This window comes from Nansenia antarctica (genome assembly GCF_963989245.1).
Source record: "Nansenia antarctica genome assembly, chromosome: 15".
Lineage (NCBI taxonomy): Eukaryota > Metazoa > Chordata > Actinopteri > Argentiniformes > Microstomatidae > Nansenia > Nansenia antarctica.
This window is the reverse complement of record NC_137685.1, coordinates 10,395,825-10,422,053: the sequence shown is the minus strand read 5'-3', so window position 1 is coordinate 10,422,053 and position 26,229 is coordinate 10,395,825. Positions and strand designations below refer to the sequence as shown.

Sequence of the window (26,229 nt, the reverse complement as noted above, 5' to 3'; positions counted from 1 at the left end):
AGATCCGGTCCTTCTTCTTCTCTTTCCAGCGACAGGTTGAAATGAATCCTCTGTTACGTGGCGACGTGTTTCTGGTGCAGGGGATCATAGAACCCGATAGGTTGTTACGTGTAGGGCTAATCTGTTGTATAATAAAGCCGGCCTGTTGGTGTTGTATAACATCCCCTGTGCCATACTCACACTAGGCTATGATGCAGGGCAGCCATCGCGTTATTACCTTGTGAAAATAGTTGTCGTCCGCCTCTCAGTCCAACGGGTGTGTGTTGTCAGTGAAAGGTGAAGGGACAGATGGCCTAGGAGGCCACGGCCTAATTGGCTTTCCAGGTGAATAGAGCAGTTTTGATTTGGCCCACCTTTCTTATTTTTTTATTTTTTTATGTTATTTTTTCTGAGTGGGGCAGTCCCACCCATATTTTTCATTTTTATTGATAGATATAGTAGAGATTTTAGACAGGAAGGATGGGTGAGAGAGAGAGGAGGGATGACATGCAGGATATGTCCCCCGGCCGGAATCGAACCGAGGACCCTGCGGTTACATGATCAGCGCTTAACCCGCTACGCCACCTAAGCGCCCCGATTTTGGCCCACCTTTTACCTAATCTTGAAATGGGGACACAGTAATCCTCACACAGTTCAAACTTCTTCTTGGTCTAACAATACTGTTAGTCAAACAAACCCAGCCCTACTACACAGTGCCTTATGTAAGTCATGGGACAGTGAAGCATTTAATATCTCCTTTTGGCTCTACACTCCAAAGGTTTGTATTTGAAATCAAACAATACTATGAGGTTAAAATAGAGATTCTCAGCTTTTGAATCTCAGTATTTGGGTACATATTGGCTCGACAGGTGTGTTCCGTCACATCATTTGTACACACATAAGAGCATGTGTCGTACTGGTGGCACCACGTGATCATTGCCAAATTCCACTCCACCCAAGAGGACATCTCCAACTCCACTCAGTCAATTGTTGTGCTAATTATTTAGGGATTTTAACATCTAGTCCTATTAAGAATCCTGTCAATGTCTAGTATTGATTCTAGGCTTTGGGTTTGCCTTTGGAGTCTGCTATTGGTGTCTGTCAACATGAAGACCAACGTGGTGTCAATGAAAGGCAAGAACGCCTTTATTTAGGCTGATTCTTTTTTTTTTTTATCAGAAACAAACAACAGTTTGATTTTTGTTTTTTTAAAGGCAGACTTCTACAGTGGATGAAGAATGCTCACCATAATTAAGAAAAGTGTCAGAGACTACCATCCACGAAATACGTCATCAGCTGAAATACAGACACTTCACTGCAAGGTGCAAGCCACTAGTTCTCCTCAAAAAGGACAGACAGTTGGGTAAAACATACCTAACTGCTGACGGAAGCAGCAGAATGTATTCTGAAGTCCAGAGAAGACACCCAGTTTGTGACGTTAGAATTATAAGGTTCTATCTAGTTTTTGACATCATCTGATCCATTAGGTGTTTATTAATGCCTGTGTGGTGTTATTTTTAAAATGTTGCCATTTTTTAGTTAGTAATTAATAAAATACAAAGGTTCCATCTCACAAAACATAATGGAATGTAAAAACGTTGACGCTCAATATCTCTGAACTGCCCTAAACGGAGAGAGAACCTTAGAATTCTACGCTCACGAGTTCCTGATGGGGTCAATGGGTCAGACCTCAGGCAGTTATTGCATGCAAAGGAATGTCGACCGATTACTAAACATGAGTGCTAAATATGGACATTTGACAGATCTGTCCCAATGCTGTTGGGTAACCTTTGAGTAACCTGAAACTATGTAGAAAAAGTGTCGCAATTTCTGAATGGTGAAACCAATATGTAGACAAATACAATCAAATAAAAGCTGAGAAAGATCTTAACGTCATAATAGTTGTTTGATTTCTTTAACCACACTATTGCACATTGCCTTACTTGTCTTTATAACTACCGGCACTTTATTTATCTTGTTGCTGCAATGTCAAGGAACTGAAGCCTAATTTTACTCTCACTTGTATAATGGGATGTAACAATATCCAATCAAATCAAGTTTTATTTGTATAGCGCATTTCTCACAAAAATGTGACCCAATGCGCTTCAGAGAGCAAAGAAGATAAAGCAACAACTAAGATGGACATTTAAAACCACATGATGACAGGTTTTAACACGCAAGCAGCCAAGGGCGAAAAACCTGTACACTGTGCATCCAGGAAAATTCCCTTGCAGCCCTCTACTCATAGAGCGACTACCTCCAGTTTGCCGACCAGCGCACAGCAGTGGCCCCCAAACCCCCCCCCCCCAGGGACCCCCAGCCGCCCCACACACCTGGCCCGCCCCACCACCAGCACACCCGACCCAACCAACCAAGCACAAACCAGGTGCACCGGCGGCGGAGCAGACCAAGCACGCGAGGTGGCCGGGGGCCCCCGAGGAGAGGCCCGAGAACCACCGGCGCAAAGCAAGCAAGGGTGAAAAACCTGTACACTGTGTATCCAGGACAATTCCACTGCAGCCCTCTACTCATAGAGCGACTACCTCCAGTTTGCTTATCAGCATACACACTCTCCCCAAGTCAATAAAGTCATTTCCTTGGTTGACTCCCAGCTGATAGCCCTTCCTTGTCGTCGGAACTACTGGACAATTCAAGGTCCAGAGCGGAGCAAAGCTTGAAAATGTAAACTTGAAACATCTCGGCCAATGTGTCAGATAAACAAACTCTAAATTATATACACACAGACAATACCAGACTAACAAGTCTTAGCATCATTCTTGCCTTTCACCTTCAACCTGGAAAATATATTTACTCAAGCCTTTAGTTGTGAACTGTCCTTGGTATAAATAGGCCCTTACATGATCTGGACCTGGTCATTGTCCTTGGGATAAATAGGTCTTTACATGGTCAACTCATTTCCATTTAAATGAATGCTCTGATGTCAGACTGCCTACATACATCTAACTTGATTAAATGTCCTTTTTTTTCTTCTTCTGTGTACAACATGACTGAGTCATAAACTCTTCGTTGATTGGCTCAACAATCATAAACCATAACAGATTTGACACAGAAACAAGTCATATCTTGCATTGAGGACATTTATTTCACCATACAGAACCACCAACATGGAATATTCAATACATTATGTCACTTATATATATGTATATGTTTATATATAAAAAATACAATATAATTAGTTCTTTCTATGACAGTGATATTGAGGAATGGGTCAAGTGGTGCGTGTAGTGTCAGGCGTGGGCCGATATGAGGTGGCTCAGCCCAGTGAAGTAAGACTTCTCTCTCTCAGACATCAGCTCAAAGTGCAGCGGCTGCTCGCAGAAGTTACACCCCCCGGAGGAGTGAGGCTTCAGCTCCAGACCCGCCTCCTTCCAGGTCTGGACCAGCTTCTCTGTTGGGGACGAGAAGAGAAGAAGAAACGGTAAATCTCACCGTTCGTTTGAGTAACAAATTGTACATCCACCGGAACTCTCTGCCACCCAACTTACGCAATATTGACACTCTCACCACTTTCAAATCCTGTCTTAAAACACACCTTTTCACAATGGCTTACTTGGTTTGATCTCATGTATTATGTTTGTTGTTATATCTGATTTTGCTGTTTTTATCTAATTTTGCTTTGTTGATTTTAATGTTTTGATATGTGGTTTTAAACTGTCTTGTAAGGTGTCATTGAGAGCCTTGAAAGGCACCCATAAATAAAATGTATTATTATTATTATTATTATTTATTTGATCGGTTGCCCATAGGTCATTCAAGGTTCACACAAGTTCAACCTTATTTCCATAATTCAGCAAAAACACACACACAAAATATAGAACACAGCTCTCACCAACAAAGTACTTCATCATCTGCGGGGTGTGGTGTGGCGTGGGGGCGATGCGGAGCAGCTCGTCGCCCCGGGCGACCGTGGGGTAGTTGATGGCCTGAACGTAGATGTTGTAACGACTCATCATGGCGTCCGACACGGCCGTGTTCTTCTCTGCATCAGACACCTGGAACAAACAACAACAAATCAGGACAAACAAAAACAACGTCGACTTCCTTCTGGATGTGTCCAGATCAGCTGCTGACAGCTGATGGAGGAGACTATGTCAGGCCTAGCCCTAGCCGTGAGACCCAGACACGTCAGGTGTATCTGACGTATTTGACGGGTGTAAACAGTATGGTTCGTGGCTGCGCCTTGCCCTCTGACCGCCGAGGTTAAACGCACGCTACATTGCTTACACCTACACTTATCGGTCTAAGGAATCTGATAATGGCCCTATAAGTCTCAGAGTAGCACTGCTGATCTGGGATCAGGTCCCCTTACTGACCACGCAATCTTATTCATTATGATCTAAAAAGGCAAAACTGGTCCTTGATCAGCACTCCCAAGTCTGACACACGTTGTGAATATGGGCCCAGATCTACATTCAATGTCTTAGGGAGTAAAGTCCTGGGAGTGATTTCAGGACAGACCGCCGCCACCCACCCCTAGGCCCCTCTGGGTGAGAGTGTGAGGTCAGAGGTCACCGTGCCGTACCCTGACGGGGATGATGTGGCTGGGACAGTGCACCACCGGCAGGCCCGAGTCCATCAGCATCTGGCGGAGCAGCTTGACGTTGCGCTGGTGCTTCCTCCGCAGCGCGCGGCCCTCCTCCCCTTTAAGGATCTGGATGGACTCCCGGGCGCCCGCCAGCAGCATGGGGGGCAGGGAGGTGGTGAAGATGAAGCCCGCGGCGTAGGAGCGGACCGTGTCGATCAGCGCGTTGGTGCTGGCGATGTAGCCGCCCACGCAGCCGAACGCCTTGCCTGGAAGGGGGCGACAAGAGATCACAATCAAGACAAAGGTCATTATGAGTCCAGACACACGAGACTAGCCTCTCATTGATCCAAGGGAAATTCTAATTGACATATTGGCTGAAGGCAATGGGACCTTGTTAAGTTAAGCTCGCTATCGGCTTTTCTTAGGGTTAGCCACCATTAAAAAAAAGCTATTACAGAACAAAATAAAAACACTCTCTCTCCTCTTTCAAAGAATATTTCCTTTGGATTCGAAAAGCCCTTTGGATATTCTTTGAGAGCTTTTTCGGTCATCGTGACATGCTTATAGCAACTCGGTTGCCCTCTCAGGAATAATTGGCCTTTCAGTTTCCCAGAAGCTTAAGGGAAATTCAATAAGGCCAAAACAAGAGCCTGGGTTTCCTAGCAACAGGTGAACAAGCTCCTGTTCAACCATTGTCCCCAGACGCATTAAATAAAAAAAACCTGAACCTTCTCTCCGGATTCACGGGCAGACATTTTGTTTTTTCACTGCCTATCAGATTTCAAAACAGATCACTTAACATTTAGTAAAATAAAAACGAATCGATGGTGGGCAGAATTTTGTGGCAAGTACTCTATTGGCTATTGGGCGATTATTAACCCAAATCATTCAGTATACAGTTCCCAGAAAGACATCTTGTCTTGTCTGCCTGAACCAAGGTTTTAAAACACCAATATGAATACTCAAAGTATCAACATTTTGCTGTGGTCTTGTGTCTTTGGACAGCGAACCCCCGACTCACCCAGCGTTCCAGAGATTATGTCCATCTTGTGCATGATGCCGTCTCTGTCTCCGATGCCCCCTCCCCTGGTGCCGTACAGGCCCACGGCGTGCACCTCGTCCACGAAGGTGATGGCTCCAAACTCATGGGCCACGTCACACATCTCCTCCAACGGACACACCGCCCCTTTAAAAACAACGCTAACAGGTTAACTTACAGTACGATGATTCACATCAGTGACGTTACTAGAGAAAGCACTGCGCAACAGGTGCTGTAACTGTTGATCTCATTAACGTCAGACGTTTCAAATGACCAGAGATGGTGACGCAGTCTCATACACAGCAGTGTTGACAAGCCAAGGCCAGAGCCAGGTCTTACATCAACACATTGTTGCACTCATTGCCACTCAGTCACCCTCTGGCAGTGACTCACCGTCCATGGAGTGCACAGTCTCAAAGGCCACGATCTTTGGAGTGGTGGGGTCCGCCTTCTTCAGGAGCTCACGTAGGTGGTTGACGTCATTGTGACGGAAGATGAACTTGGTCGCCCCGCTGTTCCTGATCCCCATAATCATGGAAGCGTGGTTCCCCGCGTCAGAGTAGATCTCACAGCCTGGGGGGGGGGGGGGGTAGAGGTTTAGGATGACGCATGATATGCTAATGCTGTTTTCATATAGTCATCGTTTACTTTGTTGGGGGGGGGGGGGGTTATTGACAAACATTTCAGTTCTCATTGGTTTGTTGTAGAGTACGCGTGATGATGCGTGTCAAATGTATTTCACTGAATCGCTCGTATGGAAAATGCTGAAATAATCAAACATGAGATGCTAATACTATATTCACATGTTCATTTACTTTGGTGGGGGGGTTGCTGACACTCATTTCACAACAACAATTTCAAAACATTTCAGTTCTCACAGGGTTGTTACAGTATAGTAATCTCACGGAATCTATGGAATGTGAGGGGAAAAAAAGTGTAAAACTAATCTTTCTAAAAGAAAGTTTATAATTCTAGCTGATTGAACTCACCAGGCAGCATCTTGGCCAGGGTGAAGAGGGTGGAGTCATTGGCCACAAAACAGGAGGTGAAGAGGAGGGCGGCGTCCTTCCCGTGCAGGTCGGCCAGTTCGTGCTCCAACTCCACGTGGAACTTACTGGTCCCAGAGATGTTCCGGGTCCCTCCGGCTCCGGAGCCGTGCTTCCCTAGCGTGTCCCTGGCAGGAGAACAGGACAGTTAACACCCCCTCACCTCCACTGGGAAAGCAGCCTCTCTCCCAAATGAGCTAACACCGCTAACAAATACACAGGCAGACAGACACACCTTTAATGAGCTAACAGGGCAAACAGGACACACACACACACACACACACACACACCTTACGACATGTTTATCCGTTTCTTTGTTGCTACATCTTGTGTGAACACATAGGAACACGCCTTGTGAAATTGAGGCGAGCCTGGTTTTGGTCAAAATGTACCAATTGTGAGGTAGAGTGCTAGTTTGTTGTAGAGGGTCGGGGTTTTGACCAGGTGGTGTGCACCATGGTTTACAGTACAGTATATTATTGATAATTTCCATTTGAACTGTTTCATACTAGCTGAGGTAATCTATAATCAACACAGTAGCTTGCCTCAGTGTTGACAAGGGTACACAATCAGCTACTTCCTCAATTCAGTCTACACTGTTACCACGACTACTTCTGTTGGATAAGAAATGAGACAAAAGCCTTTATTTCCCGCATCCTCCACTCGCTTCATCCTCATTGGAGGAGAAAATGTAAGGGGCGGAACAGAGCACTCCTCCTCCAATGGGTTTCCAGTAGGACACGAGTTGGAGGACAGAGGAGAGGAGCCGTGTTCCTAACAATTGAGAAACAGGCTATAGAAACCGCCACACCCTCGCCAGGGGGAAACTTACATAACAGTGGAGATGACTCTGGGGTGACGGCTCATCCCCAGGTAGTCGTTGCTGCACCAGACGGACACGTCCTTCTTGGCGCCCAGGGACTCGGTGTAGTTGTCCGCCATGGGGAACTCGGTCGCCCTGCGGTTCACCGTCTTGAACACGCGGTAGGTGTGGTCGCTTTTCTTCGCCTCGATTTTCTTCTCGAAGAATTCGTCGTAGCGGAAGTTGGAGACTGTCGAGGACAAGGCAGATACGGGTCAGGTGTGGTTCTGTCCCCCCCAAACACAGTAGTTTATGAACCGTCTCATCAGAATTATAATAGATTATACAGAGCTAAACACAGATTAAGCCCATCCCTAAACTAAAGACCGTGTTGATGGAGAATACTCAGTTGAGAAGTTCCATTGAAATTCGCTTTTTTAGTTTTGGGATTAGGTTTAAATCAGTGTGTGTCCCAGACACAACAGCATTGAGTTTCAGCTGGTCATCAAACAGGTAAACAATGAAGCGGCCCCTCACAGCTGGGCATGTTCTCCTGGAGGAGGTGGGAGACCCTGGTCGGACGCTGCTTCAGAAGCTTCTTCATCAGGTTGTTCCTGTCGACCGTCCCCATGTTGGCCATGGGCTGCAGCTGGGCTGGGGACACGGCTGGAGAGGGTTAACAGGGAATAACATCGTTAGTGACGGCCTCGATGGAACAGTCGTTGTCAAGGTCTGTTCTGCAGACCAACCCCCAGAGGGAAAGAGGGTTTGTTTGGACAGGCCCCACTAGGTGAAGTTTTTTAATGGAACTATCCCTATTTAATGCAAACATTGCTACAGATGCTCAAACAGATGCTCAAAAGATTGCTACAGATGCTCAAACCATCAACTTCAACTCTGTTGATATGCAAATCATTTGTTAGGCTTTAGAGTTCCGGTAAATACAAATGATGTGTTCTATCTATAAACCATCTAAAGTGGACCTTCCAAACAAATACCTTCCAAAAACAGGAAGTGTGTGTCGAACCGAGCCCAATGTTTACCTTTCTGGACAGTGCGAACCTCCGAGACATCCTCCTGGAGCTCCATGCTGGCCTGGCGCACCACGCTGCTGTTCTTCTGCCCCATCTCGGCAGCCAGGAACGGGCACTTTGAGGCGGACGCCTGGCCTGGGGAGGGCAGAGGGTGGCCCTGGGGCAGCTTGGCCTCCTGCTTGGGTACTGAGGGCAGAGAACATCTGCATTAGCAACAAAGTAACTTTTTCTTTTATTTTTTATCATCACAGAGAGAGACAGAGAGAGACAGAGAGAGACAGAGAGAGACAGAGAGAGACAGAGAGAGACAGAGAGAGACAGAGAGAGACAGAGAGAGACAGAGAGAGGCAGAGAGAGACAGAGAGAGAGAGAGAGACACAGAGAGAGAGAGACAGAGAGAGAGAGAGACACAGAGAGAGACAGAGAGAGAGAGAGAGACACAGAGAGAGAGAGAGAGAGAGAGACAGAGAGAGAGAGAGAGAGAGAGAGAGAGAGAGAGAGAGAGAGAGAGAGACAGGGAGACAGAGAACGCAGTGGCACCAACTAGCAGACCGACCATTATAGTCACAACATCATCCACTGTATGGTATATACAGCATGACGTCATTGTTTAGACAAGATGGCTTACAGTCATTGGCTGAGACGGTGCCCTCGGTCTTCTGGAAGCTGGTGGCGGAGGAGCAGAGGGAGCGGGCCAGGGGTTTAGACGCCAGGTCCATCATCACAGGGCACTTCTGGGCGTACACCACCAGAGACTTCCTGGCTTGTTGCAGAAAGGCCTGGGGGACGCGGGACAGGAAGGGGCAGCGGCGAACAACGATGTCCATAGTTGATTGTCCAAGCCTGGAAGATCAAGTGGAATGATTTGGTCTGGTTAAGCGTGTTGTGATTTTTAATGTCTCACCTTGTTTGGTGTGTTTGGTCTGCTTACGCGCCATTTACATTTTTAGCAGACACCTTTATCCAAAAACGTCTTACAACAAATACTTTTGTCTAAGTAACAAGCGCCAAGAACACAAAGCTTGTGTCTTAAAATAGGGCTAATAATAAATAATCTGAAAGACATTCAGAGACGACAGAGAAAACTGTCATATGCAAAACAGGGTGGTGTGTACATTAGGTTAATAGCATGGTCCTTCAACAGATAAAGATGCAGAAACCAAGCCTTTGTGTTCCTACATTAACACACTATTCCTTTTGCATCTTAAGTATCTTATGTGAAAACATTGTTTGAATAATAATAGTCTACAAACGACTGTCCAAAAAGAGCAATCAAAAGCTGACCGGTATATTCATGGTTCCGGTCTATAGGCCGACATGGTTTCAGAAAAAGAAGGCCCCGACCTCTCACTGACTCTGGGACCTCCACTTCCCCCACCCCCCTGTGTCACACACACAGCAATGACAGTGTCGTTTATATTATTTTACACTTATTCTATTTTACAGCCAACATAATTCATGATTTTTTTGCTATTCTCTTAAATTATTTTTGCTTAAATATATAGTAAGTAAGTAAGTAGGTAAGTTACTATATACAGTATATATTGCTGTTTTGTATGTCCTATGCACCAACATCACCAAGCCAATTTCCTGTATGTACAAATATACTTGGCCAAATAAAATAATTCTGATGTCAACCGTTGCAGACAAAAAAGGGACGTGTAGAGAGAGAGAGAGAGAGAGAGAGAGAGAGAGAGAGAGAGAGAGAGAGAGAGAGAGAGAGAGAGAGAGAGAGAGAGAGAGAGAGAGAGAGAGAGAGAGAGAGAGAGAGAGAGAGAGAGAGACACCTGTGGGGAGAAAGGCCGCCACAGGCAGACCTGGCTCCCCAGACCAGACAGACTGTGCACCCACTGCACACAAAACCAGGTGGAAACAGAGCTGCACTTCTTAACTACCTGCCAGCTGTACAAGGACATCAGGGACACATACTTCCCACTGATCACCAACATCCAGGGAGACTTTGAGGACTTGACCAATGTGGAAAGGCTACCATATCTGCTGGGTGAGGTACAGCAATGTGCAAACACAGCAGCAAGATTTGTTAGCTGCTGTGATAGAAAAAGGCAATCAAATGGGCTAAAACCACCATAAGAATTGAAATAAGTTTTATTTCATTTATTTATTCTAGTATGTAATCTATTTGTAATCTATTTATTTGTAATCTAGTATGTAATCTATTTATTTATTCTAGTATGTACATTACATTCTTTTTGTTTTTTATCTTCACACTTCACATGCTTTGGCAATGTAAATGTATGTTTCCCATGCCAATAAAGCCCTTTGAAATTGAAAATTGAAATTGAATTGAGAGACAGAGAGAGACAGAGAGAGAGACAGAGAGACAGAGACCGAGAGACAGAGAGAGAGACAGAGAGAGAGATATGTATATGATATCTATATCTAATATATAGATATCTGTTCAACAATGTTTTTGTTGGGAACGTTGCGAAAACTTCCACCCTCTTGAACACAACTCTCATGGGCTCAAATTCCTTGACAGCGTCATTCCAGGAATTCGCAAGTCCTTTAGGGATAGTTCCATTACAGCAAAAGTGTCACTGATGCCAAGATAGTAAGTTAGTAAAGATGCCAAGACGTCAGGAACTCGCGTCACCGTCCAGGGTACTCATGTGTATGTTTATGGGCTGGCTCCATACCAACTAGGCTCATACGTGGAACACATTAACCCCGAATTACCTTTATAAACTAGTGTAATATGACCAAAAGCCATGATTATGAAAGCCCAAACTGCATAGACCATAAATACTTCCTGATTCGACTGATCTCTAGCAAACACACTGCCACCGTTTCAGATGACTCCCAAAATGAATGTTTATTCATTCGATCGCAGCATTTAGAGATTAATGACCCTTTTAATCACGTTTCTCATGGTCTGGACTATCCTGTACCCTTCTCTGTGTGTAGACGCCCGTAATATTAATAACATGTTCAATGGCAGCCTGCTATCAGTCTTAATGTGGAAAGAATCGAGAACACTCATTTCATTTTTAGAAGTGACTTTGAGAGCTTAGCTGAGCGTTTGGACTAGCAAAGTCAGCCCTTGTCGGCCACCGTACAGATGAGCTAAATCAAGCAAGCCTGAGAAAATTATTATTACAATTATTGACATTATTACATTATTACATGATTACTCACCTCGGCGTTGTCAGAATCACCCTCTCGCGAAAATATAATAATTTGACGGATTTAGTTGCTTGGGGAGGATGAACCAATAGACCGGTAATAATATCACAAGTCTAAAAATGTTAAAAGAAAAAAGCTGCCTTTTTATTGAGCTTATTATCGTGGTGGTGACGATATCGATGTTATTCGTTATCCTGCACTGAGGACGAACGACCGGACAAGGAGATGTGGTGGGGTTATAAACCCAATGCGAATGGAAACTCTCGCGAGAGAATGGGGGTCTCACGTCGACCTGGGAGTCTACAACGTCACAGGGAATGGTAAACTCTCGCGAGAGAATGGGGGTCTCACGTCGACCTGGGAGTCTACAACGTCACAGGGAATGGTAAACTCTCGCGAGAGACGAATGGAGTACGCCTGACCTCAGAGACTACGTCAGAGGGGGACCTCTGAGAGCGTCTGTGTTTTTCCAATTATTGAATTATTGTACATCTGTTTATTTCTTTGCCCTTTCAATGGAAAAACCTAATTAGTGTCCTATCTATGGTTTGAAATGGTCTAACTCGTGCTGTCCAATGGACCAGTAATTGCTCTCTGTTTTGAGGCTAATTCAGCGAAATGTATAAATGATTGAAGATGTTGTACAATGTACATGGTGAATGTAATTAACGCTTAAAAAAATAAAATAAGCGCTGGCGTCTGGCGAGCGTCATCAATCCCCCAATTCCAATCGCTAAACTAATTACCTCCAATCTCTGCGGGCGGAATTGGAGTTACCTGGGAACCACACGGGTGCAAGATGTTTGGGAGCTGAGCTGCAAGGAGTGTGTAGGGTCTTAAATACAAATTCAAATATCAAATAACAATTGAGTTGCATCACTGGACATTCATTATAAGACATGTGTTGCTGAAATTCCTTCTTTACGTGTCAGTGTTGACTAGACATTCGTTATTGGCTATTTGTTGCTCAACAAATCGGGGTTTTCTGACAGAGCTTTTTTTGTACTGATCTATGATTTGTGGTCTAAGTGCGCCTCCTAGTGTCCATGAAGAACGATGCACCCTAAATACAGTATTCACATCAAATCAAATTGTATTTGTCAATATAGACATTGTAGTCCAAACATTATTGCAAAGCAGGTGAATAGGATATAATGGGATATGTATATTATAATATCGATATATCAATCCACTTGGGGACTTGGTCGAACTAAAATATAACTGTTTTTATACACCACATTCATAGACCACATTCATTAGAAGAATGTAATTCTTCCGACCTTCAACGTTGACATGTGGTTGAAATAATGTTAGTTTAAGGCTACATTTAACACGTGAAACTAAATTCAACAGTGATTCAACCTTGCTCCACGACATTGATTCACCCGTGAATAAACGTTAACATGCCGGCTGGGAATGTTCAGGTATAGGCTACATTTTTCTTTAAATCGTAATGTATGCCTCTGAATATTGTGGCTTTGGTTTGTCAGTGCCTGTATCATGAATGAAAGCTTTATTTCGAACATGTGAAAAAAGAAATAGTTATAACAACAAAAAACAAAACAAAAACAAGAAAAAACAAAACAAAACAAGAAACACTATTTACTTCACATGTCCGAAAAGGAGTAGGAAGAAGCATAATCTTATTTAATCCTACCCCTTCTCCAATACTCAGAGATTAATAATTAATAATCTGCAGTTTCAATATTAATATAATATTTTTTTTTATTAAATCACATTTATTTACGTATTTACATATTTACCAACAATAGAAAACAGATAATGTAAATAAACAAATAATCTGTGAAAACTCATAATAGCATACATCTCAACTATGGGGATAGATCAGCGCATTAATCAAGAGATTCTGTCACTCAGAAATAGGCGTGGAATCAGAGTCTGGTATGTTGTCAGCCAGCAGAGCGATCAGAGCGCGTCTGAAGGCTGTCAGCATGGCCATGGCAGCACGTCTGTCTATCGCTGTTTTCCTTTGGTGTGTGACCCTGATCCCTGTCGCATCTGGTAAGTGCAAATTACCATTGCAAATCCGCCTCTGGGAATGTCTGCTAGCTAAACATGACATTGTTTGAGTTTAAAGGCCGATTTAAAGTTCTGCGTCTAATTTACGTGCGTAGCTTACGTAGCCGGGTCTCGCACTTTCTATGTTCTTTCTAAGTTCTATGTGCTACGTTTAGTTTATCATAGTCACATGAATAAATGCAAGTAAGATGGCATGTGGTGGCAACATTTCCACCCCCGCCCATGTGTTTGTGCATGTGGATCACTCTACTTCCCATGGCATTAACATTGTTGTCATTTAATGTAATCGATAGGACGCAACGTGTTGTGATCAATGTCTTGATAAAGAATGTAACTGACTAATGTGAAAATGTTTCTCAGGTCTTTTACCTTCATGTCTCTTCGCATATGCATGACCGATAATGACGTACCTTGTCGCATACTCCCTATGTGTTCATCTCTGGAGCGCAGTGTCAATTCGATCTGCACATTTCGAGAGAGGTCTATCAAGTCCGTCCATTTGCCACCAGTGGTCCTCTTGTTGAACGCCTTCAGGTGGCTTCCTTCCACACAGTCTTGCCAATTGACATTTTGTGAATGTCTCCTTTGGTGCAGCTTTAAAACAAACACATGTGTCAAACACATTCGTCTTACTGGGGTCACACACAGGGTCAGTCTTACTGGGGTCACACGCAGGTGTGTGTGTGTGTGTGTGTGTGTGTGTGTGTGTGTGTGTGTGTGTGTGTGTGTATATATATATATAGTGTGTGTGTGTGTGTGTGTGTGTGTGTGTGTGTGTTTTATATCGTGCTTTTGAGAGAGGAGTAGGCTATAAATCACAAGAAACTAAAGTGATGCATTTCAGTGGAAAAAGTCTCCCGATGTTGACAATATACGCACCATCATGCCATAGGCCAACTCTATTTCTCTGGTCCTGTCAACTGTCAATATTATGCTGTTGTGTTCTGTGTTATCAGTATGCTTTTTACTGTGAACTGTAAATGATCTTGAATTTTCTCCAATATCTTCTCTTCTATCATCCAGCTAGGGACTCCTGTCAGTCCTATACAGATCCCTTTGGCAAATATCAATTAGGTGATCTATGCAGCGCGTATGGCGAGTTCTGCTGTGGGACCTGTTCAGCTCGATACTGCTGCTCGAGGTCTTTCATCAGACTGACTGAGGAAGAACAAGACAGCTGCATCACCGACATGTATGTCCCATATGTTGATTTAACATTTTCCTTCCAATGATAAAGTCACTAAACAGAATACTACTGTGATGGGTCACACTGCATGCTATAACAGAACACTACTGTGATGGTCACACTGCATGCTAACTATAACGGAAGGCCAAATATGGGCTTGTTTTTAAGTCATTGCAGTACAGTAAAGGCAGATATCATGGATATGAATATACTTAATCTAGGTCACATTCTGATTATTTCAGATTATTAACCTAGATTGATGATGAGAAAAAGGGTCATACAGTAAACGTGTATCTGGTGAGCACAGCCGTCGACTTCCAGTTTTGAACAAAGTATCAGTGCAAAGCTGCAACATCCTCCCTCACCCTTGCAGTAGACAGCAAGCAACCACTAACACAGGGCCTTTGTAACCACATGGCTCAGTACATCAAGTAATCGCTTCCTTGCAAACTCACAAGTGAATTGCGAGATCCACGAGATTTCGATATATAACCCTAACCCTAAAATCTTTACCCTCAATGTTCCTCAGTGTATTGTGGTATTGTACATTCTTGTATTGTAGTGCATGTAGATGTGTGGCAATTTCTTTGTTTGGTACCTGTACTGTAGCAATGACAATAAAGTCCATTCATTCATTCATTCATTCATTCATTCAATTACCTGCAAAAATAACCAATGGGTCTTCCTTGTAAGGCGATTCCATAGCTGCAGTTGAGGTAGCAATGATTTATGTCAGATGAGGCTAAAATGAGTGGATTTTTGGATCAGTAAATTATTATTCAATCAGTTTAACATATTCCAGGTCAAGCCATCTCTACATATACAGTCAAGTAATGTTTTCTCATTTTATACACTTTTTTTCGACCCACCAACCTCCGTTTTGTGGCAATAAAAGGATCTTGTGTTCCGAGATGATTGACATTTCTTCTTCTCTGTTACAGAAACGCTAGCGTCATCTCATCTTTTAATGTCCGGTATATATACCTGGTCTTGATACCGCCGATCGTGTTCTTGAGCGTTTGTTGCTGCCTATGCAAAATGTGCAAAAAAAACAGACGTAAGTCTAATTTTACTATCATAACATTAGGTCAGTAAAATGTATTTATGCATAGATCTCTCTCTCTCTCTCTCTCTCTCTCTCTCTCACTCTCTCTCTCTCTCTCTCTCTCTCTCTCTCTCTCTCTCAAGAAGTGAAATACAATGCCATGATGTGTCACTCTCAATGATTATGAGACTTCATGTTGATTCATTGATTAATGATAGAATAATTGAGTATTGATAGTATTGCCCATTATGGCACTGATAACATGCCCCTTATAGTCCTCTATAAAATCATCCTCATCGGTAGGCTAGTCTGTTCTGTCTCTCTGTTGAGAAGCCAAAGATAGAACTATGTTCCTGTCTTGGTCTGTGTGCTGCTTATTAAACAGACGCTCGAGTTAAGTATGAACTGGTGAGTGTCCGTAGGAGGAGTAGGGGTGTGAGGAGGGGGAGGAGGAGGAGGAGGAGGTGGAGGTTGTATTTGACTCACTGGGTGGCGCTACAGATCCCATGACCCCAAGCTCCAACAGGAGGAATGTGGTCATTCCTCTCAGAACCGTAAATATGGACGGGCCATATTGGTACCACGGGGGTAGGTAGGTAGGTACGGGGTTGTTCCAATAAACAGTATGGTGTTCCTGCTCTCATTAATGGAGCTGGCCTGGGTCTTTACATGTCAGAGTTGACTGTGTGAACTCTGGGCCGACTTGACTAATAGTTTCCACAGCAACCACAAAGGGGTACAAGCTCTCAATAGCACACAGGAAGTGGTGGTTAGACACTCCCCCTTGCAAAAGTCACAGGAGGAGGAATTCACTAACAAACATTTGAACATGAACATTTGACTGGTATCGACACATTGTTTTAAAAATGTTTGTTAGCCAAGCTAGCTGCATTAACAGCAGATGTCAAGCTGAGTACTATGCAGACTTGAGTAAAGCACCTCACTTCGGTGCTTCCCAAAAACCTTTTTCTTTTTCTAATCTTTAAGTGAACATTTTCATTTTCTTATGTGGTGATTTCCCATTTTTCATAATTGTGTGGTTTTATTGTAGTAGCACTTTCATATGTGCAATTTGTATTTCCCTTTTGATTTCATTGTAAAGCATTGTTTGTAATATACTGTACACAAGATAGATAGATACACTGAACAAAAATATAAACGCAAGACTTTTGTTTTAGCTCCAATTTTTCACAAGACCGTCTAATATGAGTGGGACTGCCCCAAAAAAACCTGCACATTTTAGAGTGGCCTTTTATTGTGACCAGCCTAAGGCACATCTGTGCAATAATCATGCTGTCTAATCAGCATTTGGATATGCCACACCTGTCAGGTGGATGGATTCTCTTGGCAAAGGAGAAGTGCTCACTAACACAGATTTAAACAAATTTGTGAACACAATTTGAGAGAAATAGGCCTTTTGTGTACATAGAAAAAGTCTTAGGTCTTTGGTTTCAACGCATGAAATATTGGAGCAAAAACAAAAGTGTTGCGTTTATATTTGTGTTCAGTGTAGATGAGGTTCTGTGTCTTTGTTTTCCCAGCGGCCATAGCGACCTCCACGACTCATGTGATCAGCACAACCTACCCCACCTCCGGGGGCCAGGCCCAGGCCTACCAAGGTGCCCAGTACCCGGGCTACCAGCCCGTACCCGTGCTGCCAGGCTACGGAGGCCAGCCCACTGCGCCAGCAACCTACCAGGGCCAGCCCTACCAGGGCCAGCCCTACCAAGCAGGGCCACAGCCTGGACCACCTCCTCCTTACCAAGACGCCGGTCAGTACTGGTTTGATCACCTCCGTCATGGGATGAGGTCTATGAAACATCAGAAACTAGGGGGCGTTACACACTGCAGGGTTGAGGTCAACTAGAGGGCCGTTACACACTGCAGGGTTGAGGTCAACTAGAGGGCCGTTACACACTGCAGGGTTGAGGTCAACTAGAGGGCCGTTACACACTGCAGGGTTGAGGTCAACTAGAGGGCCGTTACACACTGCAGGGTTGAGGTCAACTAGAGGGCCGTTACACACTGCAGGGTTGAGGTCAACTAGAGGGCCGTTACACACTGCAGGGTTGAGGTCAACTAGGGGGCCGTTACACACTGCAGGGTTGAGGTAAACTAGAGGGCCGTTACACACTGCAGGGTTGAGGTCAACTAGAGGGCCGTTACACACTGCAGGGTTGAGGTCAACTAGAGGGCCGTTACACACTGCAGGGTTGAGGTCAACTAGAGGGCCGTTACACACTGCAGGGTTGAGGTCAACTAGGGGGCCGTTACACACTGCAGGGTTGAGGTAAACTAGAGGGCCGTTACACACTGCAGGGTTGAGGTCAACCACACTGTGCTGGCACAGATATTTTTTTCTCCACATGATTTCAATCACTGTTACAGCTATGTTTCGTGCCTAACCAAACCAGCTTGGCTCAGCTCAGTTCGGTTCAGCTCGGCAGCGTGATTAGGGAATAGCTGTGCCACACTAGGATTGCGTCCCTATACTGTAACATGGTGTCCTCTCCCCTCATTTGCACCTGTTTGGTGGTCGAGGTGAAATCTGCATGAAATTCTTTGGCATTTAGCAGACGCCTTATTCCAAAGCGACTTACAAACAATACATTTGACTAAGTAAGTAAACCAACTATCCACCAGTCGTAGCAGGAAAAAGTAATCTATGCTCAGGCCTGGGGCCATTGGCAGTCATCATGCTAGAAGAAGGAAGATTATTATAATTATTTATTTTTTTAAGACACAGAAGAAACAGTGCAGGGGGGTACTAGATGTATCAAGAGAAACGGTACAGGGGCGAAGTAGGTGTCTCAGGAGAAATGGTACAGGGGGGAAGTAGGTGTCTCAGGAGAAACAGTGCAGGGGGGTACTAGACGTCGTAGTAGTAGATTTGTGACCTAGCAGGTGCTTCCTTTCACTGCTCTGCAAAGCCACCAACGGATGTTGAGACACAGCATCGCTGCTTTTATGTTAGAGACAACATCATTACTCTCACTTTTGGAAGTACTGTTTTACCGGTTTACTGTTTAAATCTGACATGCAGGCTATTAATTAACTATGACTATAAAAACAGTCATTGTGTTATTATAACATAATTATGATTATTTCCTGCTGCTACTACACTGCACCCTTTTACACTGCTTTTACACTACCACTGTCATTGCTATATTACTAGTTTATTATTTGTTTTTTTATTGTTTTATTGTCTTGTTAGTTTATTGATTTATTGACTGTTATTGTACGAGGAGCCAGATCCAAAAAGCATTTCACTATATCACTTGTATGCGATGAACGTGACCAATAAAAGTTGATTTGATTTATTAGAGAAAAAAAAGGTAAAGAAAAGGGAAATGTGAGTGAGTGCAATACTTGTAGTCAGAACTTGTTTGACGGGCTACGCCCAACAACAACTCACTCCATGTTGGCTTTGCAAACCTTGGGGTAGCTTCCCAGTCCCAGATTGGTCTGTAGTAGTCTATGGCTATGATTAATCTGGGTCTGGGAAATTAGCCCATTGTGTTTTTATTATACTATAAAGTATATACTGTATAGTATACTTTACTATACTACTTCTTCTGTATAGCTCTAATTTCTGTTTTAAAAATATATAAATTAAAGATGATATATATACATGTACAGTGTATATATATACTGTACGGCATCACACTTGTATGTTTCACATAGATAAACCTAAACTTGATTTCTTCCTCTAGTTGCACGGTACCCTCCTGGCCCAGGAATGTCTTACAGCCAAGCTGCGTACCCACCAGGAGCGGCATCCTACCCTCTCCAACCTCCAGACCAGCCTGGCTACCCACCCCAGCCTGGCTACCCACCCCAGCCCCAGCCTGGATACCCACCCCAGCCCCAGCCTGGATACCCACCCCAGCCCCAGCCTGGATACCCACCCCAGCCCCAGCCTGGATACCCACCCCAGCCCCAGCCTGGATACCCACAACCTCCCACGCAGCCTGCCTACAACCCTGCTTACAACCCTGCTTACGCAGATCCTCCTCCTAAGACGGGCTACTGAACCATCAGACCCGCCTCAGCTCCACCCTGCCTCCCTGAGCGTGGGATACTCTGGCTGAGTTCCAGGACGTCTACACGGCAGCCGGCCTGGCCGGAGCAGATCACAAGACTGCTATATCATATTGATGTATTGTAGTTCCTTCTTCTGGGGGTTGTGAAGATCTGGTGATCTGTGCAGCGCGGCTGCTATGGAGATGACCTGCAACACAACCGCTGTCTTGAGCCATGCAATCTCCCCAATTAATTCATAAAGCAGTGTAGTGAATGGAAGGGTTTCACAAGTGAAGTCTGTGCTTTGCGACACGTAGAATGTCTGTCATGGAGGCTAGTCGAGCTGGGAGGAATGTCAAACTGAAGTGACCTTTTAACCACAGCCTTATTCAGAGAAGATGTCAGGGTCTTTAAAATCACTGTGTCTCATTTACTATTTGCTTTTCTTTCTTTTTTTAATCTAACGGCTAAAGGGAATATTGATATGTTGTCTTCACCTTCAATATGCAACCCAAAACAGTCCGTTTGTTATTATAGAAACAAAGGTCAATGTTTGGTGAAATAAAGTCAACTCTTGGGAAATAGGTACACACTGGAGAAGTTCACAGTCCTTTTAAATGCAACGCCAGGCATAGTGTACATATTATTCTGTTTGTTATAACTGACAACTGAAAGTCCTAAATGACATTGCATTTATCAGGAATTGACTGTATAGTAAATACATTTTAATCAGATGTAAAGACTAGTGCTAAGGCACTTAGCCCTAAATTGCTCCAGGGAGATTGTAATCTCTAATTGTAAGTCACCTTGGATAAAAGCTTCTGCTAAATGGTAAAAATGTATATGTAGAGCATGTTTGTCCTGTTGTCATGTTTAGAAAATGAAAACCTTTAATATGCTTTGTTTTGTTAGCTCATTCTGTGCTTGTGGAGTCTTTAATGTGAGCAAATAACACAGACTTCTATTCTGAGGTAAACCAAGCTGAATGCCTTCCCAATCGTATACAAAAAGTGACCTTATCTCTTGTGTGTGGCCCTACTCTGAAATGTCTGTTTCAGTTCATATGTGATATTAACACTTTAATTGGCCATTTGACCCCTGTGAGTAAAAAACATGTTATATCTTTGCACTCAATCAAATTTCAGGACCCTCCTTTCATGACATCAGGATAAGCTAATATAAAGCTATTTTGCAGTTTTTCTGTGTAGGAAGCAGGCTAATTTACAAGCGCCGACTAGTGGTCGTTGTGTGTAAGTAGCAGATTTACATTCTAAAGAGGGGGGTCATTTGACCTTTTTACCTTTTTTAGTAGGTAAAAAGGCACGGATGGATGCGTTCGTAAATTCGCTCTGAGAATTTGATTGGACAAGGGGCATTCCATGAGTGCTACTCAGTTTTCCAGAGCGAATTTACGAACACACCCCCAGTGTAAATCAGTGTGTGAATGAATACAGCCATCACTGGGTTTTTTTAACAGATATTTGATTGTTTGAAGTTTATCTATGGAATGAGTGTGTGCACTGTAGTTTTTTTTCCTGTTATGTTGTCAACAATATTAACACTCTTCTGCAATGGTATATAAATAACTTTTTTCAACACTTGATTTCACAGTGGCATCTTATTTTAAAAAAAATATTGGCCATATTTGTGGCATGACAAGAAAATATTAATATTAATTAATTAATAATGAATTAATTCATGCTGAGTCAGCAGTGCTCTGAGAGGTTGTAATCCTGTGGAGGACGTCCACTGGGCCTAGATCTGGGTCGGCCTGGGCTTGGGTCTGGGTCTGGGTCTGACGTCCCCCCCTCAGGTTGAGGTGCCTTCTGACAGATCTGTTTTGGTACTGATCTATGATTTGTTGTCCAAATGCGCCTCTTCGTGCTGATGTAGAGGACTACATGCATGATCAACACTAGAACTCTCACTAATGGGACATGTTAAAATGGTTATAATGGGAGTGATAACTGAATATAGTAATGGATATTTAATTATTTTTTTCTCCTGGCCCATAGACTACTTTCAAGGTTATGAACCATCTGACTATGAGGTGTAATATAGTGAACTACCTCGTTAACACCTCTATGATTTGTTCCTGAGTATCTCAAACCAGGTGCAAAGTTAATGGTCTTTGCTTATCTTCATGTTGTTATGTTGGTGCCAAGCAGAAAGGTGACAGTCCTGTGCGCAGCTGTGCAGCCTTGTCAAGCTGCTGGGTTAGGGTTAGTTTAGGGTTAGCTTCCAAAAATACTTGAAGACTTATAGACTTGGATACAAATCTGCTTTATCAGTAAGTAAGTAAGTAAGTAAGTAAAGCTTTATTTATATAGCACCTGTCATACCTACACCTTTCAGCACCTTTCATACAAGAAATGCAGCTCAAAGTGCTTTACAACAGGAATAAGAACATAAAGTGAATATAAAAACATATATAAAAACATATACATGCATAGAATGAATATAAAAGCAGGGGAAAACACTAAAAAGAAAAGGTAAAGATCTAACTTTCCATATCCCTTTCATCTCCCTACCTTACACAGTCAGGTTTGCTTAGTTGTGAGTAGATAAGTATTCGTAAGAGGCTCGTGTCAGAGGAGAGGCTCGTGTCAGAGGAGAGGCTCGTGTCAGAGGAGAGGCTCGTGACAGAGGAGAGGCTCGTGACAGAGGAGAGGCTCGTGACAGAGGACAGCTCGTGACAGAGGAGAGGCTCGTGTCAGAGGAGAGGCTCGTGTCAGAGGAGAGGCTCGTGACAGAGGAGAGGCTCGTGTCAGAGGAGAGGCTCGTGACAGAGGAGAGGCTCGTGACAGAGGACAGCTCGTGACAGAGGAGAGGCTCGTGTCAGAGGAGAGGCTCGTGTCAGAGGAGAGGCTCGTGACAGAGGAGAGGCTCGTGTCAGAGGAGAGGCTCGTGACAGAGGAGAGGCTCGTGACAGAGGAGAGGCTCGTGACAGAGGAGAGGCTCGTGACAGAGGAGAGGCTCGTGTCAGAGGAGAGGCTCGTGTCAGAGGAGAGGCTCCTGACAGAGGAGAGGCTCGTGTCAGAGGAGAGGCTCGTGTCAGAGGAGAGGCTCGTGTCAGAGGAGAGGCTCGTGACAGAGGAGAGGCTCGTGACAGAGGAGAGGCTCGTGACAGAGGAGAGGCTCGTGTCAGAGGAGAGCTCGTGTCAGAGGAGAGGCTCGTGTCAGAGGAGAGGCTCGTGACAGAGGAGAGGCTCGTGTCAGAGGAGAGGCTCGTGCTCGTGACAGAGGAGAGGCTCGTGTCAGAGGAGAGGCTTGTGACAGAGGAGAGGCTCGTGACAGAGGAGAGGCTCGTGTCAGAGGAGAGGCTCGTGTCAGAGGAGAGGCTCGTTTCAGAGGAGAGGCTCGTGACAGAGGAGAGGCTCGTGACAGAGGAGAGGCTCGTGTCAGAGGAGAGGCTCGTGACAGAGGAGAGGCTCGTGTCAGAGGAGAGGCTCGTGTCAGAGGAGAGGCTCGTGACAGAGGACAGCTCGTGTCAGAGGAGAGGCTCGTGTCAGAGGAGAGGCTCGTGTCAGAGGAGAGGCTCGTGTCAGAGGAGAGGCTCGTGACAGAGGAGAGGCTCGTGTCAGAGGAGAGGCTCGTGTCAGAGGAGAGGCTCGTGACAGAGGAGAGGCTCGTGTCAGAGGAGAGGCTCGTGACAGAGGAGAGGCTCGTGACAGAGGAGAGGCTCGTGTCAGAGGAGAGCTCGTGTCAGAGGAGAGCTCGTGTCAGAGGAGAGGCTCGTGTCAGAGGAGAGGCTCGTGTCAGAGGAGAGGCTCGTGTCAGAAGAGAGGCTCGTGTCAGAGGAGAGGCTCGTGTCAGAGGACAGCTCGTGTCAGAGGAGAGGCTCGTGTCAGAGGAGAGGCTCGTGTCAGAGGAGAGGCTCGTGTCAGAGGAGAGGCTCGTGACAGAGGAGAGGCTCGTGACAGAGGAGAGGCTCGTGTCAGAGGAGAGGCTCGTGTCAGAGGAGAGGCTCGTGTCAGAGGAGAGGCTCGTGTCAGAGGAGAGGCTCGTGACAGAGGAGAGGCTCGTGTCAGAGGAGAGGCTCGTGACAGAGGAGAGGCTCGTGTCAGAGGAGAGGCTCGTGACAGAGGAGAGGCTCGTGTCAGAGGAGAGGCTCGTGACAGAGGAGAGGCTCGTGTCAGAGGAGAGGCTCGTGTCAGAGGAGAGGCTCGTGACAGAGGAGAGGCTCGTGTCAGGGGAGAGGCTCGTGACAGAGGAGAGGCTCGTGACAGAGGAGAGGCTCGTGACAGAGGAGAGCTCGTGTCAGAGGAGAGGCTCGTGTCAGAGGAGAGGCTCGTGACAGAGAAGAGGCTCGTGACAGAGGAGAGGCTCGTGACAGAGGAGAGGCTCGTGACAGAGGAGAGGCTCGTGTCAGAGGAGAGGCTCGTGACAGAGGAGAGGCTCGTGGCAGAGGAGAGGCTCGTGACAGAGGAGAGGCTCATGACAGAGGAGAGGCTCGTGACAGAGGAGAGGCTCGTGTCAGAGGAGAGGCTCGTGTCAGAGGAGAGGCTCGTGTCAGAGGAGAGGCTCGTGTCAGAGGAGAGGCTCGTGACAGAGGAGAGGCTCGTGACAGAGGAGAGGCTCGTGACAGAGGAGAGGCTCGTGTCAGAGGAGAGGCTCGTGACAGAGGAGAGGCTCGTGACAGAGGAGAGGCTCGTGACAGAGGAGAGGCTCGTGTCAGAGGAGAGGCTCGTGACAGAGGAGAGGCTCGTGTCAGAGGAGAGGCTCGTGTCAGAGGAGAGGCTCGTGACAGAGGAGAGGCTCGTGTCAGAGGAGAGGCTCGTGACAGAGGAGAGGCGCGTGTCAGAGGAGAGGCTCGTGTCAGAGGAGAGGCTCGTGTCAGAGGAGAGGCTCGTGTCAGAGGAGAGGCTCGTGACAGAGGAGAGGCTCGTGACAGAGGAGAGGCTCGTGTCAGAGGAGAGGCTCGTGTCAGAGGAGAGGCTCGTGTCAGAGGAGAGGCTCGTGACAGAGGAGAGGCTCGTGTCAGAGCAGAGGCTCGTGACAGAGGAGAGGCTCGTGTCAGAGGAGAGGCTCGTGTCAGAGGAGAGGCTCGTGTCAGAGGAGAGGCTCGTGTCAGAGGAGAGGCTCGTGTCAGAGGAGAGGCTCGTGTCAGAGGAGAGGCTCGTGACAGAGGAGAGGCTCGTGTCAGAGCAGAGGCTCGTGACAGAGGAGAGGCTCGTGTCAGAGGAGAGGCTCGTGTCAGAGGAGAGGCTCGTGTCAGAGGAGAGGCTCGTGTCAGAGGAGAGGCTCGTGACAGAGGAGAGGCTCGTGACAGAGGAGAGGCTCGAGACAGAGGAGAGGCTCGTGACAGAGGAGAGCGCGTGACAGAGGAGAGGCTCGTGTCAGAGGAGAGGCTCGTGTCAGAGGAGAGGCTCGTGACAGAGGAGAGGCTCGTGTCAGAGGAGAGGCTCGTGACAGAGGAGAGGCTCGTGACAGAGGAGAGGCTCGTGACAGAGGAGAGGCTCGTGTCAGAGGAGAGGCTCGTGACAGAGGAGAGGCTCGTGTCAGAGGAGAGGCTCGTGACAGAGGAGAGGCTCGTGACAGAGGAGAGGCTCGTGTCAGAGGAGAGGCTCGTGTCAGAGGAGAGGCTCGTGACAGAGGAGAGGCTCGTGACAGAGGAGAGGCCCGTGACAGAGGAGAGGCTCGTGACAGAGGAGAGGCTCGTGTCAGAGGAGAGGCTCGTGACAGAGGAGAGGCTCGTGTCAGAGGAGAGGCTCGTGTCAGAGGAGAGGCTCGTGTCAGAGGAGAGGCTTGTGTCAGAGGAGAGGCTCGTGTCAGAGGAGAGGCTCGTGTCAGAGGAGAGGCTCGTGTCAGAGGAGAGGCTCGTGTCAGAGGAGAGCTCGTGTCAGAGGAGAGGCTCGTGTCAGAGGACAGCTCGTGTCAGAGGAGAGGCTCGTGTCAGAGGAGAGGCTCGTGACAGAGGACAGCTCGTGTCAGAGGAGAGGCTCGTGACAGAGGAGAGGCTCGTGACAGAGGAGAGGCTCGTGACAGAGGAGAGGCTCGTGTCAGAGGAGAGGCTCGTGTCAGAGGAGAGGCTCGTGGCAGAGGAGAGGCTCGTGGCAGGCAGTACTACCCAAGTTCTATCAGCATGTTAAATGTGCAACAAGAGGAGAAAAAACACTGGATAAGGTATACACCAACATCAAGCGTGCTTACAAGGCTAGACTGCTAGCTCATCTAGGCATGTCTGACCATGTGTCAATCCTCCTGATCCCAGCCTACACTACCATGAGGAAAAGTGCTCCCATCACCACTAAGACTGTCAGAACCTGGCCAGAAGGGTCCGCTCCACTGCAGATCTGCCTAAATGACACCTCATGGCAGGAATATGAGCATGAGGACCTGGAA

The 26,229-nt window shown here is 45.9% G+C and overlaps 2 protein-coding genes across 2 annotated transcripts; one reads left to right on the top strand and one right to left on the bottom strand.

The window, feature by feature from the left end:
* Positions 1-3,078: 3,078 nt before the first annotated feature.
* Positions 3,079-11,772, bottom strand: alas1 (aminolevulinate, delta-, synthase 1). Its single transcript, XM_080546185.1, has 11 exons — positions 11,603-11,772; positions 9,075-9,289; positions 8,456-8,632; positions 7,950-8,078; positions 7,443-7,662; positions 6,554-6,738; positions 5,958-6,137; positions 5,547-5,711; positions 4,523-4,791; positions 3,830-3,992; positions 3,079-3,388 (listed from the first exon to the last, which is right to left on the bottom strand). The coding sequence occupies exons 2-11, from the start codon at positions 9,271-9,273 to the stop codon at positions 3,228-3,230; spliced, it is 1,848 nt and encodes a 615-aa protein (XP_080402311.1). The 5' UTR covers positions 9,274-9,289; positions 11,603-11,772; the 3' UTR covers positions 3,079-3,227.
* A 1,755-nt stretch (positions 11,773-13,527) lies between these two features.
* Positions 13,528-21,485, top strand: LOC308170817 (uncharacterized protein). The gene is made up of 5 exons (XM_080545660.1): positions 13,528-13,612; positions 14,654-14,822; positions 15,758-15,873; positions 17,403-17,633; positions 19,575-21,485. Exons 1-5 carry the CDS (start codon positions 13,543-13,545, stop codon positions 19,892-19,894), a joined length of 906 nt encoding a protein of 301 aa, XP_080401786.1. The 5' UTR covers positions 13,528-13,542; the 3' UTR covers positions 19,895-21,485.
* Positions 21,486-26,229: the final 4,744 nt, after the last annotated feature.